The 14,538-nt window shown below is 38.8% G+C and overlaps 1 protein-coding gene across 1 annotated transcript in view; it reads left to right on the top strand.

The window, feature by feature from the left end:
• LOC103462246 (neural-cadherin) overlaps window positions 1–14,538 on the top strand; it is a 357,031-nt gene that overhangs the window by 262,989 nt on the left and 79,504 nt on the right. The window contains exons 29-31 of the mRNA XM_008404906.2: window positions 2,355–2,482; window positions 7,925–8,052; window positions 11,183–11,306. Of these exons, the coding sequence (XP_008403128.1) occupies window positions 2,355–2,482; window positions 7,925–8,052; window positions 11,183–11,306 (380 nt within the window). The remainder of the gene's footprint in view (window positions 1–2,354; window positions 2,483–7,924; window positions 8,053–11,182; window positions 11,307–14,538) is intronic.

Genomic DNA, 14,538 nt, shown 5'->3' with positions numbered 1-14,538 from the left:
CATTTTAAAGTCTGTGGTAAGACGCCATAGCATTGGCAGACTCTTGTGACTTCCAGCTTCCACTGACCGGTATATTCAGTCCAATGTAAGAATGTCTAAATTAGCAAAACTCATTATGGATTTTTTTTAATCTAGACTGAAACCAAAGTGTTTTAGCTGGAACTGTAAGAGAGCCAAAAGGGATTTGGTTTATTCATTTTTTTTTTTTTATTGAGACCCAGGAGCAAATGCTTTAGGTGCAAAGTGAATCCCTAATTTTGGCACTGGACCTGTGTGAGTATAGCTTCAGGCTAGCCATGGGGAAAATTAGAAACAATGAACTGCTGGACTCATGCTGTGATGGGATAATAATTTTAATTGAAAAGCAGGATGTGCTGCAGCATTGGCATGAGACATAATTCCAGACATATTCTCTCTAGAGACATCTGTAGAATTAGAAGGTTTTCCACTTCACCTAAAGTTCATTTCAGAACTTTAAGTGAAGTCCTGTGAGTCTCTGCGGAGGAACAGGAAGAGTTAATGGCAATAATCCTGGTGGACAGTTATCCCACCCTGGGATTTCCCTCGATTGTTCATAACTGCCGTTGAGTTGATCGTAATTCATCCACCGTCAATTCTCAAAGCCGGAGCAACAGAAAGGTAGTATTGTTGAGGGATCTGTGTGCTGCGGATCACGCCAGCCCTGTTCAGTTCCCTTTAATCAAATTCTAGTTTGTTTGTCTAGAAAGTTTAGTTTGTTTGGGGAAGTGAGAATGCATAATCGAACTCTGACATTGATAAAAAAAAAAACCGCAGGAAACTCTCGCTCTGCCTAAAAATCTTGGTCTCTGCTTGGTGCGGTTTGAAATCAGATGTTAATGTCAAACACATAGGAAAACGCTCCAAAAGCTGGAAGTGAACTAGTGCAGGGCATTCTGGGTAAATACAACTGAAACAAATGTATGAGTCTAGCGGAAGCAGGAGAAATGGCTCGTGGTCTTTTGCCAAAGAGTAGAGAAATCCTAGAACTGCTAAAAAGATGGAGCTGATCAGGTTTCTCAAAGGGTTTGGTTTGTTTTTACAGTGCAGTCTGAAAGTGAATCACACCAGCTGAAAATGTGACAAATTTTGGTCCCCAATTGAACCAAGTCTACTGGATTGTCAAGTGTGGAAACTCTTGACATTGTTTCTTCATGAAGGTGGGCTGGGCCCCTCAAATGAACAAAACCAGAGTTAATTTGAAAGTCAGGCAAAGAATGAAGCAATGAATTTGATTCTGATTGTTTGACTGATACTGATATTCATTATTGGTGATCTGATCACACAGAAGCCTCCAAGCACATGTCTGACGGTTGTCTGACTACAACCTGACCCCTTCAGAAGGACTTCACACACGGACATATATGTGTCCCTTTCTGTTCATTTTCTATAGAACTTGTGCAAAGAATTGCTCCAGCCAAGCAACTGACTAAATTGCACATAGATGCTGGTGAAGCGACACACGAAAGTTGAAAATTGTTCAACTTTTGCCACTATTGCATCCTGTTTGTTAGATTTGGAGATGCTAGCTAATAAAAAGGTAATTAACACCAGAACCTCCAACACCTACAATATTGATGTTTACATATCTACTAAGGTTATTCATAATATGTCTCCAATACCTTTACTCTAAAAGTGTCTTCTCCATCTGTTTGTCTATAATGGTACTGAATTTGTGCCAGAAATGTGATAATATGTGTATGACATATAAAAAGAATTCTAAATCTACAACTCCTGGCAACATCACCTGAAATCTTTCCTGGTAGAGAATTATTTTTATTTATTTATTTTTTTGCCTGGCACATTACGACTTTGTTCCACCTAACCCAGGGTAAAAAGCTCTGCATAAATAATGGATTTAAATACTACATTTCAAGATGCTTTGGCGTAATTGTCATTTCCCACTTGAACTTTTGGAATTCAGTCTGCATAATGATGGATTGTCAATGTGGGTCAGTATAAATGTCTTCTTATAGTTCTTTACATAAGGTGCAAAGCACACCAGTTATTCTAATCAGTTCATTAACTTTTAATTTCCCATTTGAGTAAGTCAGAAAATAGAATGCAATAACTTTTGTTTGATGTTTGTTCACTGTCATGAAGAAAAAGAAGAAAAAAAACAAACACATCCCAACCTGCTTTTAGAAAATAATCACCATTGAGCAAATATATACAGTTTAGCCTGCTTTGTGCCGTTTTAACACATGAATGCCTCATACAGTTTGTTGCCATGCGTTTCAGATGAAGATGGCAGGAAACCTTAAACTGGCCATACAGCAGGTCTCACACTTTTCTTCTCCCACATGTCTTTTTTCTTTCTTTCTTTCTCCATCCAGAGCTAATAGACGGGACCCCAACCTTGAAAATCAACCATGGCTCTGGCACGCTTGTGCTGCAGCTGCCAGGGAACATCAACGTGGCAGACAGGCGCTGGCATCGGCTGGACGTCCGTAGCAACAGCAAGGTGAGACACTTCATTTTACACAGGCTGGCACTTGTTTAGCATATAACCTGCAGGTGTTAGCTGCACTCTGTGTTGTATGGCTGCAGATGTTCCACAAAACAGCTCTTAAAGAAATATTCTTGCATGCACTGTTTATGTTTTATCTATTTATTATTGGATGGATAACACTTAAAATTCCATCCATGTGAGTAGCCTGACATCCAGTCTGTTCGGCCGTCAGCGTTTGACTTTTGTAATTGTATGTTTATGATGGGATGTTGAGTGTTGATGGTGTTTCTTTGCTCACTGAAGATGCTTAAAGGGTCATTAAAAGTTTAATCTAGGGCTGTTGTAAACGATTATTTTAGTAATCGAGTAATCTATAGATTTTTCTTACGATTAATCTGATAAAAACAATTATGAAATAAAATATTGGTAAATCTTCCATAACACCAGTGTTACTATCGGATATCAACATCAGTCTATTTTTTCCCACATTTGAGCTTCCCTACCAGTTACTTTTKTGTAGACCGGGGGAGCAATACGGGATATTTACGGCTCCTCCGTTCAGAAACTCATCTACCAGCCATGTTCCGCCTCCCGTTTGTTCAGACCGGGATGATATAAGTTTATTGTGCGGTTCGTCCGTAAAGCTGCTCTTACCCTGTAAGCATCAACCCTCAGCCGCCCGCCGTGTTCAGTCTCCGCTCACCTGTATAAATCCTCCTCAGCTTCTTCCCGCCGTTCAACCAGCAGCTCCGGAGCAGAAAGGCTGCCGAACTCCCGGCATCGCGCCGGTCATTTTAAGGATGTATATTGGTCCCACAAAAACGATGGAAACCCGGAATTATCACCAATCAGTAAAATCCCCGCGGGCCGAACTTGAAGATTGGACGTTATGGCGCTAACACGTAGCTTCCGTCAACAACTCAGAGGTGGAAGTCAGAGCTCCGCTCAACGCAAATAATGTTCCGGCTGAAACACGGTGCGCTAAATGATAAAACATAAATTAACGAAGCTTCGAGGCAGGTCAATTTTCCTCGAGGAATTTTAATAATCGAGGTACTCGAATCACTCGAGGAATTGTTTCAGCCCTAGTTTAATCCATCTGGAACATGCAGTGTTATGAAAATGTACAGGCTAGATTACAGTTTTCTTCTGTTTTTGCTTTATGTCACACTTACATGTTTACTTAAACAGATGTTTAAATCATACAAATGTAAAAAGACATTCATTCAGTCAAGGGAGAAGGCTTGCACTCGTCTTCTGACGTTTACATGTTGTCCCCTTCAGTGGTTGTTGGTGCAGTTTTTCGATTAGTTTGGTTAGTTTGACACAGGGCAGTGTGAAAGAGAACCACACCAGCTTTCACAAATATTGAAGTTTTATTCCCCGGTTGAACAGATTGTACTGGACTACCAGGTGTGAAAACACCCTCAGATGTTTTTTGACCAATCAGAGCCTTTGTGGAGTCATGAACACTGATCCTGACTGAGGGACCTGACGTCTGCAGTGCTTTGGTAGTTCTTCTGGATTCTGTTGTGACCTCCTGGATGAGCTCTTATTAATGCACACCTGTAGTATTTTTGGTAGACTAGTCACATCTGGGAAGGTTCACCACTCTTTCATTTTTCTTCCATTTGTGATTAATGGTACACGCCTGTACCAATATCTTTATAACCTATTCCAGACTGATAGATGAGAAGTAATTTGTTTCTCATATGTTCTTCATTTTCTTTAGATTGGGGCATAATGTTGTTGTTTTGAGGTCTTTCAGCCTACATTATGATAAGAGAGGTTTTGCTGTAACATTTTACACACAGGTCTTATTATTCCCTTACCTGTAGACTCAAGAAATCACTGAAAGTGCCTCAAAAACGTAGGTAGTTTATGATTTCATGAGGAAACTTGTTATATTTTCACCTCAGGCTATGTGGGATTGGACAGATTTTTTTTTTCTCTTATTGAATGAAATCATAATGTGAAACGTCTTTAAAAGCAAAAACTGAACAAACAAAAAGGGAACTATGACAGCAGTAATGCAGCTGCGTTGCTGGTTGTTAAAAACAATCTGTATGTTCTTAGTTGTTCTATCTCAGTGTCTTTTGTACTCTAAGTCTAGATATTCATGAGTAAAGTTTTATTATTTGTTGTTATTCCAATTTTATTCTGTCCTTAAAAAATGTAATAAATTCTGATGGTTCCTGTTGAGCCAATCTGAGTAATCTGAAGAACTAAAGAAAAGGGAAAAGAAATGCATTTAGGTGCCATTACAGCATTGTGTGAATTAGTCATCCATATAACTAATTCACATAATAATTTTGCTTCATGCAAGCCTAATTATTTCCATCCAAACAAGGTAGATGGGGGTGATTTACTGTTGTAAAGCTGTCTGAACTGTACGGCACAAAGGCAGATAATTGCAGTAAAAGTGAGATGGATGGTTACAACAGCCTCCTTTGACACTTTAAAGTGAAACGAATTAGCTAAATTAGGCTCATCTTTATTTGACTGAGAACTGCCTGAAGCTTTTCACCTCCAAGGATTTGGAGTTTTATTCCTCCCTCTTCAATATCAACAAGACTTTTGTATTTTCTATTTTTGGAGGCTTTGATATAACGCAGCCTGACAACTTTGAGCTTTTCTGTCTTAGTTTAAGCATAGGAAGCAGCTGGACTGGACTCATGTCTGCCTCCTTTCATCCTAACATCCTCACCTCGCCTTACAGAGGTTTGCAGTTCAGTACTGATAGGAGGACTAACATGAGGCAGGGCCCCATTATGTGTTTTCAAAACTTTATCCCTCTGAACTTTTGTACTCCAAACCTTTAATCTAACCTGGACTGTTAGTCCTCTACGGATCTGGTTACATAAACTAACCAGATCTGCTGGCACTGAGAGAGCCGCCCTACTAGCTGCTCATGTGTCGAAGTCTGCAGCTTGTTGAGGACAGTTACTGCATGTGTGAGAGAGGAAAAAAATGTCTCACAAGGGCAGGGCGATAAAAATATTAATCGTGAGAAAAACGTAATCAGTATCAATAGAAAATATGTCCAATAGCATGGTGAGCATTTCACTGATCTCCAATTCAGAACCGCACAGCATTTGCACAGGGGATGTAGGCAGAGGAAAGGCTTTAGTCGCTCCACCTCACATTCCAGCTAAGCCAATAACTACTTTTAACCTTAAAATTTAGCATTTAGAAATTTTGAAAATAAGTTCTCTCATTGGAAACACTTTTTAAAAACTCATTTTTCGATATAATGGCACTAGAATGAGGTGTTTGTTGTTGTTTTTTTCTGCATTGGTGGGTCGCTGGTTTGATTCCCACTCCATCCGCCTCTGTTGTTGTGTCTTTGAGCAAGACACTTCACCCGCCTTTTCCTGCTGGTGTTGGTTAGAAGGGCCGATGGCGTGAAATGGCAGCCTGGCAGAGCCATCAGCGTGTGAATGAATGGAAATGACTGATTTTATTGCAGAGCCATCTCATTTCATAATTTCACAAAATTACAGTGAACCCACTTTTCTTGCAGCATATGTAATATGATCAACAACCAGATGTTACTACTGGAGGAAATGATGAAGAAGACGACAGAAAGTGTTATGAGGATGATTGGGCTGCAAGTTTTTTTTAACAACTTATTGCATGAACATGCTTATTCACATGTGATTTTCATTCCATTTCTTTTTTTTTAAATTGAAACAGAGCAGTTGCACAATGTTATTTTTTGACTTTAACGGAATATCAATAACGTTTTGCTCACATTTGTAATGGAAACACAGTTACTGTTTTGGACCCACAGTGGAAACACAAAGGAAAGAAGCAACCGTAAAATGAAACCTCACAATTTAAAATATATTACAGTTAGCATAAAAAAAGGTTTATAATTTGTTGGGGATCGGGCTGATTGAAAAATAATGCTTGCATTATTATGTCAACTAATTTTTGAAAGGAAACTCAAGCCAACCAGTTATATATCTATTCATAATGTCTTGTAACTAGTTTTTATAATGTTTCTCTCTATTGGTTTATTATTTAATGTGTAAATGATTTATTTTGTTGATTTTCTTTGGTTTATTCTTTTAATAGAACTATGTGTACTGAGTTCTGTCCTGTGAATTGTATAGTGAGGTGTTTGTTTTTCTGTGCGCTTACTTGTCTTAGGACAGAGGATGAAATCTATTTATTGTGCTAATTCTTGAATATTAATGTGCACTGTCCTAATCAAATGAATTAACTTAAATTAAGAATCTAAAATACTTACCACCCTCCAATTATCCAAGTTCCAGCCCTACGATTCAAGGTAAAAACAAAAGTACTACCTGCCTAATGTCCACCTAGATAATGTTTTTTTATCCTGGTAGATTCAGTGGAAATGAAGGAGGGAAAGAAAACCAGCCTGATAAATAGATTTCTCAGTTGAAAACCTTGACCTTAGTCCACCACTCAACCACTAAGATAGGTATTAAATTTGCATCCATTACCAAATAAAAAATCATATTTACTCTTCATAACTAACAGGTTTCATTGCATCTTTTGAATTGATTGATTTTTTATTTTATTTATAAAAAATAAATACTTCAGGTCAGCCTCACATCAACATGTGTGTTTACACAGAATATTTAGCTCCAAAGGACAGCAATTTTCTGAACATTGTGAAGGCTAGACGGCTTCGAGACTCTATTGTTCCTGCAACCGGGACTAATCTGCATGGCGGTTATTTGAAATCAAATATGAATCTATTCACTTGTCCTGGATAGTCAGCAGAAGCTTATCCAGGCTGGAGATTTGACAGCTTGAGATCAGAAGCAGTGAGGGCACGGCTGCTTTCTGCAGATTTCAGCAGCCAAAGCCCTGAGTGCTATTATTTTACCACCACTGCGCTTTAGTATGGGAGGAAAATGTGGCAACAAACTGTGAAAAATGCTTCCAAACAATCAAATTGCTTTGGTGAGCCGTGCCAGTGATCCACTGATACCCCTTAAACTTTTTCACATTCTACTACAAATTCGATGAGATTTTCATAGGATTTTGTGTGATGGAAGGAAATGATACATAATTCACAATAAGCATTTTATGGATTTGTATTCAGCTTTCATTGAGTCAGTGCATTGTAGAACCGCCTTACGTATTGTCATCATTTAATAAGATACTCAGTAAGTTTTTACAGTAACAATAAACGATATTTTAACCATTGATCTGTATATTTTAGAACAACACAGATTCACTTGTGGATGACGAGCAGTTGTGTCTGCTGTGTAGCGACTAGCATAAGACCCAGCAGGTAGCTTTGAAGTAAGCAGTGCAGAAACAAATGAGTCACTGCTCCCATGATGATAGTAATACTAATAGGCCACAAGAAAGCAATAATTACATTCATCAAGATGTAGAGAAAAACAGCTTTTCTTTGCTTTAGACGCGATTATTTCTCAGAAACGTAACCCTGATTTGTTTCCTCCCCAGGAAGTGCGCTTCACCCTGGACCGATGTTCAGGAGCAGCAGTGATGGAAATGGAGGGTCTGGGCAGCTGGTTGACCACTGAGGACCACTCGTCCTGTGAAGTGATGGGTGTTACACCCAACACTGACAGGTGCAGAACACGTCTCATTTTCCAAACGGAGAAGCATTTAGAGGCACTCTGGAATCAAATCTTTTACATTTAGAGATGCATTCGAGAATCATTAAAAGGTCAAAACAATAGGTACATATAACATCAGGCATTTGATAATGCTAAATACTGCAACGTGTCACTGTTTATTGACATAATACTAAACCAGAATGGAGAGGCAATTTATGAAAAGCTACATGAGTTTGTCTTTCATCTCCATCTTATTTACTGTGGGGTTTTAGTGAGAAATTATTTACACACAGTTCTCAAAATTCTGCCATAATCCTCGGTTGGGTTGCTGTCTCAACTTTAACTGGGACATGATGACACAACAGGCCCCTATTCTAATTCATTCATGTTGGCCTGCTCTGACCCAACATGGGTTGAGCTCCTGCTGTTGGACACCTTGCTGATGGTACATTTAACATTAGCTTTATTTTCCTGACCCTTTGCATCTATGTCACTTAATCACATAGAGGCACCATGACAGATGTCAGAAATGAGGGACAGGAATATTGAATAAAAGAACTACAATTGTTTTCCCATGTTGTTTTTGCCAGTGTAGTAATGGTTTTTACTTGCTCAAGTTGAGCGGATTGTCTGTGGAAGTAGCACAGCTGCATTTATAAGACTTTAAAATAGCTAGCTTAGAAACCGACCCATCCCTTCTCTCTCCTGACGTGTTTGTTGATTTGATCAAACCATCAAGTTGGCCTGAATTCACACCAGATGATTTACTCCACTGCGTCATAAACAGCATTCCCCCCAACACTGACGCTGACTTAATAGCGTACAAAAGTGTAGTTTCTAACCAGATTTTTTTTTTTTTTTGTACATGGCAGGATACATGATGGTGGAGCATTTCCTGCATGGTTGCCAGTGATTAGCCAAGTACCTTCTCCATAATGCAACATTTGATTGCATCTTACTAAGTTTGCTAATGAAGTACATGAATGTTAATCTTCTTCTTGTTGACTGACTGCTGAAAACACTGACAACTGAATGGCGAACTCCAAGCTAGTTAGAAATGGCTTAATAACTTATAACTTCCAGCAGCAAGCGATTCCCCTAAAATGTTTGGGTCTTTCTCAGCTTCGCAGATGAGTGATTTCTGAATTGTTAAATTTTCCTGAAGCTTTTACTGTTGAGAAGAGTAAAGACTTGCTGAGTCAGCAACAAAAATTTCAACGGTTCAGTTGGTGTGCTCTCCAAAGATTTTTGTGTTCAGGTTCCTTCACTTGCAGTTGAATAATTGATGACTTTCACTTGATTGGTTGTATTTTCTCCATGTGAGGATTTATCTTGCAGTGTTTAACATCTTAATGCTCTGCACTCATAACACATTGTTGTAAAGTAAAGTATTTATTATACCTTCATGAATCTAGTGTTATATAAAATACTCTTTTGTCCTGGCATCAAACAATCTCTTCAAATTTTCTTTTAAACTCTTTTGTATCAATTTGTTTGCTTTTAATTTCTTCTTACATTAGTGGTCAGGTTTTTTTTTTCATTTATTTTATTTACATATTTAAAATAAAATAAAATTTGAACAGCTTTGAAACATTATAACATGTAGCATCTTGTCAGAACCAGTGAACAAATCCCAACTGACCAAACTATAACCTTTCTCTCCAAAGGCTCAGCTTTAACTGGTTCAACCCAAGTCAGCCCTGACCAGATTCGTCCCCATTTGCAGGTCCTGTGTGGTTCTTCCTTGTTTTCTGGATCCACCTTACAGGTGGTACGAGTCAGACCTAGCAGGGTATTGAGCACCAGCTGTTTGATTAGCAGCAGACTGCGTTCGTTGATTGTCCTGCAGAATCTGCAATTAGACCGTAGTAGTTGGCGAGATGGTGAGCTGAAAATGGATAACTACATGGTCCAAACCCTACAGCGTCAACTGGATGGGGAAACCCACAACAAACTAATATACTAAGAAATTTCCTAACTGGTCGCCCAAGAGTACACATGCAAAATGACATCAGCTGAGCGTCGACCACAGCTCCTGCTCACGGCCCGCCCACGTTCATGCCTGCTTTAATGAGGAACGCTGCCAGTGGAGACACACCCAACTTTGCTAGAATCAAACCAAACATTAGAGTAAAACATGTCAATGTTAGAGCCAGTTGTAAGTCCTTCCTGACAGACAGGAGGCCTCTCTACAGCCAGGAAGGTGTTCTTCTCATCAAACCTCATTTCTTGCCTGATGATGTTTTAATATTTCTAATGTCTTTGGGTGTGTTGTATCAGCAACCCATGTCCCCATAGTGGCCGTTGTCTCCATGTAAACCAGCCAACACATTGTGAATCCCCCAGCAGCTGAAAATATATCCCATAAAATTAAAGAAATACAAACCTCTAGTCTAATGTATCCTTAGTTTATCATCTTACAGACCATTAAACATGATGGATACAGTGAACAATTAAAACATCCCTGGAGCGACGCAGGATGTGTGGAATGAGTGGTGCAGAGGTCTAAAGCTCCCTCATTATGAGCTGAACATGCCTAATTTGAATTTTGATAATTTTCTTAAAGATAGTTTGGCACTAGTGACCTCTACTGAACAGTAAATTGACAGGAAATAAAGTGGAGAGAGGAGGAAGACATGCAGCAAATGACTGAAGAGCGTTAATAAAACCACGTTGAGAATGACATCCTTTGTACATGGTACACACTCTACCAACTGAGCCAACCTCTTCATTTTCCCTCTATGTTGATTCTGTGCTAATTAAAAAGCCCATTTAAAGAATTTACAGTTGGATTCATATTTAGCTAATGCTAACCTCTGCCTTACCAAGCAGCACAGGGGCATTTTATTCCTTATATTAGCATAGCAGAAAGAAAAGGGTTTTTAAATATTTTTGATTATATTAATATAATAATGTCGATTTAGAATTTAAGTACTAAAAACCGAAGCTACATAAATACTGCAGATATTGGGATCATGTCTTATTGTTCTGTTTTTACACAACTCCTGTTTGTTTTGCACTCTTAAATATCACACACACGTTGGTCCAAAACACTGCCTGCCTCCAGAATGCTGTGTTCTAACGGTGCTGGTCGTTACGTGTTCATATGACTGTGTTTTTTTTTGTTGTTGTTTATTTTCAGACACCTAAACACAAGTCAAGTTCTCCAGCTCGGAGGTGTGAACGAGGACATTCCCTACATCTACCCTCAGCTTCAGCACAAACACTTCACCGGCTGCATCCGCAACCTCATTGTGGACAGCAAGGTAACAACACACTGCCTGTTATCCACACACACACACACATGCACACACACCCACATATGACCAAACAAACCACTTAAACATCAGCAGGAAAGCAAACCCAAACTCACACCTGCACTCCAGCTGATAAATGCGTTAATAACACGTTTCAACATTCCCAGTGCCCTTGTGCCATGTTAGAGAGGGTTTTAAGCTTTTAACTGGAACCTCAAAGTCTTTTCAGACACTACACACACATGCACACACACACACTCTCTGAGAGTGAAATGGAATATCAGCCTCGGCACTCCTGGCCAGCGCTCCCTTCAACCTTCTCCTGCTGGGTTGTTGTTATAAAAAGTTGGACTTTACGCTCAAAGCGTGACAGTCCAAACCCAGCCCTGCCTAAACCCGAGTCGTTTCTGCAAGAGCAGACGGCTCTGGTAGGAAATCTGCGTGTGAATTTGTAGACTTTGAAATTTGTCATTTTTTTCTTGAACAGTATCCATGAGACGGAGATGTTGTTTGCTCTTTTCAATGTAAAACTGTTAGCATAAAATTACAGGCGTTTTAACAAATCGCTGGGTGTGAAAAAAGGGGGCATAAGTGATACAGTGCTGGGTTTTTTTTCTCTTTGCTTATTAAATGTTTTAGCTAACTGGAAATATCAGACAACCATAACTAGAGTTTCAGTGTGATTTGCTTTTTTTTCTGGTTTAGTTTTCCTAATTGCATGCAGACCTGACAGCTGTCTCACCTATAGAGTAATAAACACAAGAGTATAGAGGCCCTGAGCTGAGATAGCACTCTCTATCTCCCATGACTGTAAATCTGGCTGAAATGCTGCAGCATGACCTGAAACAGGCTTTAAATTCAAATAATTGTGCAAATAAATAAATAAATAGGATAGGTCAAAATTCCTCAACAGTGAATATGAACAATATAGCAAGTACTTGATGACAATCATATCAGCTTACTTACAAAGACACTTTAATGAAATAAAATCTGTTGGGGGCACACACTTTTCCATGGCTATGTATGTTTATTATTGTGAACTACTGAAGGCTTGGCTCTAGTGGGATTTACCTTAGCCAGAGATAAAGCAAGAGTAAGTTCAAAAACTGTGTGCTAATGAGAGAAATCTGCACGGTATATGTGGGCGGACGCAAAGACAATAAACCTCCAAAGAGAGGGAAGAGTGGGCGTTTTGATGATTAATAACGTTGATGGACATGCTTCAGCATTGTATGCTTCAGGTTTTTCATGGTTTCTCCTTTGATGCCCTTTTATTTTATTTTTTTTTACTGAATGTGTTAACGTTTCACTTCCATTGCCATAGCAACATGGTCTGTTTCAACCAGGATGTAAGTGCCTGTGAAAAGATGAAGGTAGTTCCCGTGGATATTTGCATATACCTGTTCTTAACCCTCACAGCACCGTGTCAGCTCCATTAAACACTTTAAAAACAACAGCAGGAAGCAGTGAGGAGAGGTTACTGCTCTGAGGTAGAAGTCTGGATGAAGGAAAAGAAAAAAAAGATTTTTTTTATTTTTTTCATATTTTTTCCTGTCTTTCATAATTATGTTTCTATTCCAGAGCCTCGCCTCTTCCCTCTGGCTGTCATTCGCCATTGTCTGCTTTTAAATCTCTCTATCCTCATCCTGTCATTTCCCAGCTTGTCTGTCTCCTCTCAGCCCTCACATTTAGATTTCTGCACTAAGTTTTTCTCTGGTTTTGACACGTCTGTCACTCCATTTTTAGGTTGGAGCTTTTCACTTACAACAGTTTGGGGTAATGGCTTTGTGAGTGCGAGCAGCTTTGCGTTGCTCTGCAGAAACGTTTGACCTGCAGTAACAACACGTGGGGTCGTTTTTACGAAGCGCCTTATCAGGGTGTTACTGATGCATTACGTTACTCTGCACTGCAGAAGTATTGAGTTCCCCCATTTTGTCACATTGCAACCACAAACCTCAAAGTACTTTAGTGTAATTTTATGTAAAAGACCAATACAAAGTGGTTTTCATAGTTTTACAAATAAAATTTAGAAAGTGTGGCATAAGGCCAAAACGTGTGACAAATGTTCCTACGATTTAAAACATTTAGGTTCACCTTTGTTTTAAATTACGTCTCACTTCAGTTCAGTTTCTGTTCAATTTATTTATGTAACATAAATTCACAAAAAATGTCTTGAGAAAATTTAGAAAAAAATAAATTGAATTCAATCACACATACATTCCATTTAATCCTAGATATCAAACGGTGCTTTCGGTTTTTTGACTCTTATCAGTTTTCCATATCAAGACTGAAGCATTTGCCTTGTATTTGCAGAATAACTCAAGCTAAGTCAAATAGGACAACGATAAAATCTAAATGTCTGTTTTAAATCTTTCTATAATTCTTTTAGGTCTGAACTTTGACCTAGCACACAAATACATTTTGAATGGTCGTAGCTCTGGTTTCGGGGATGGGTCCGATGAGCTTAAAATAAAACGTGACTCTAAGAAACTCTTAAGAAACATAACAATTTTGAAACATCATAAGGACACCAGTAGCATACAGTACATGGTTTGATTTTTGTCACTAAACTACATTTCTGTTCTCATAGAACCAGTAGTGAAGAATATAGTCAAAGTAACAACTCTGACAATACAGCCAGGGAGATCCTAACATCATTTACTGGAATTTATCTGTGTTGTGATAAATGAAAATTTCTATTATGATAAGACATTTTTATGATAATGATACGATAAATGCCCACATGTTGTTGTCCTGGAAGTTTTTATTCTGGGATTGCTGTGTTTTTAGCTTTGCCCATCCCCCCATCAAATCCAACCAGCAGCCCGCTGAAGTAAAATACTCCCACAGAATGAGAGCAGCACCAGTATATATCTCTGTGTCTCAGCCTGCCAGGTTTCTACATACTTTGGTTTTGAAACTTCCAGCAGTCTTGATTTGAATCTGTCCTTAAAATACCAGAAACATCTGTGTTACAGTGGTGGGCACATTTCTGCTAATCCACTAATAGTAATTTTTAGCTTTGCGTTTTAGCTAACTTTAAAGACGTTCAGCGCATTTAGCTTCCCCTGGTTTTTTTTTTTTTTTCTGGATAATTTACTTGGCTGTTTTGAAACCTTTCAGATGAAAAAGTTCTACATCTTTACTAAAGTTTTGGGTATTTAGATAGTCAGACGTTATATCCCAGTGGCGCAACTACACATTATTCAGGTGGATGCAAAAACATAGATCGGCGCCCCCC

The sequence above is a fragment of the Poecilia reticulata genome, linkage group LG3, assembly GCF_000633615.1.
Source record: "Poecilia reticulata strain Guanapo linkage group LG3, Guppy_female_1.0+MT, whole genome shotgun sequence".
Lineage (NCBI taxonomy): Eukaryota > Metazoa > Chordata > Actinopteri > Cyprinodontiformes > Poeciliidae > Poecilia > Poecilia reticulata.
The sequence above is the reverse complement of the archived record's forward strand: the minus strand, read 5'-3'. Positions and strand labels throughout refer to the sequence as shown.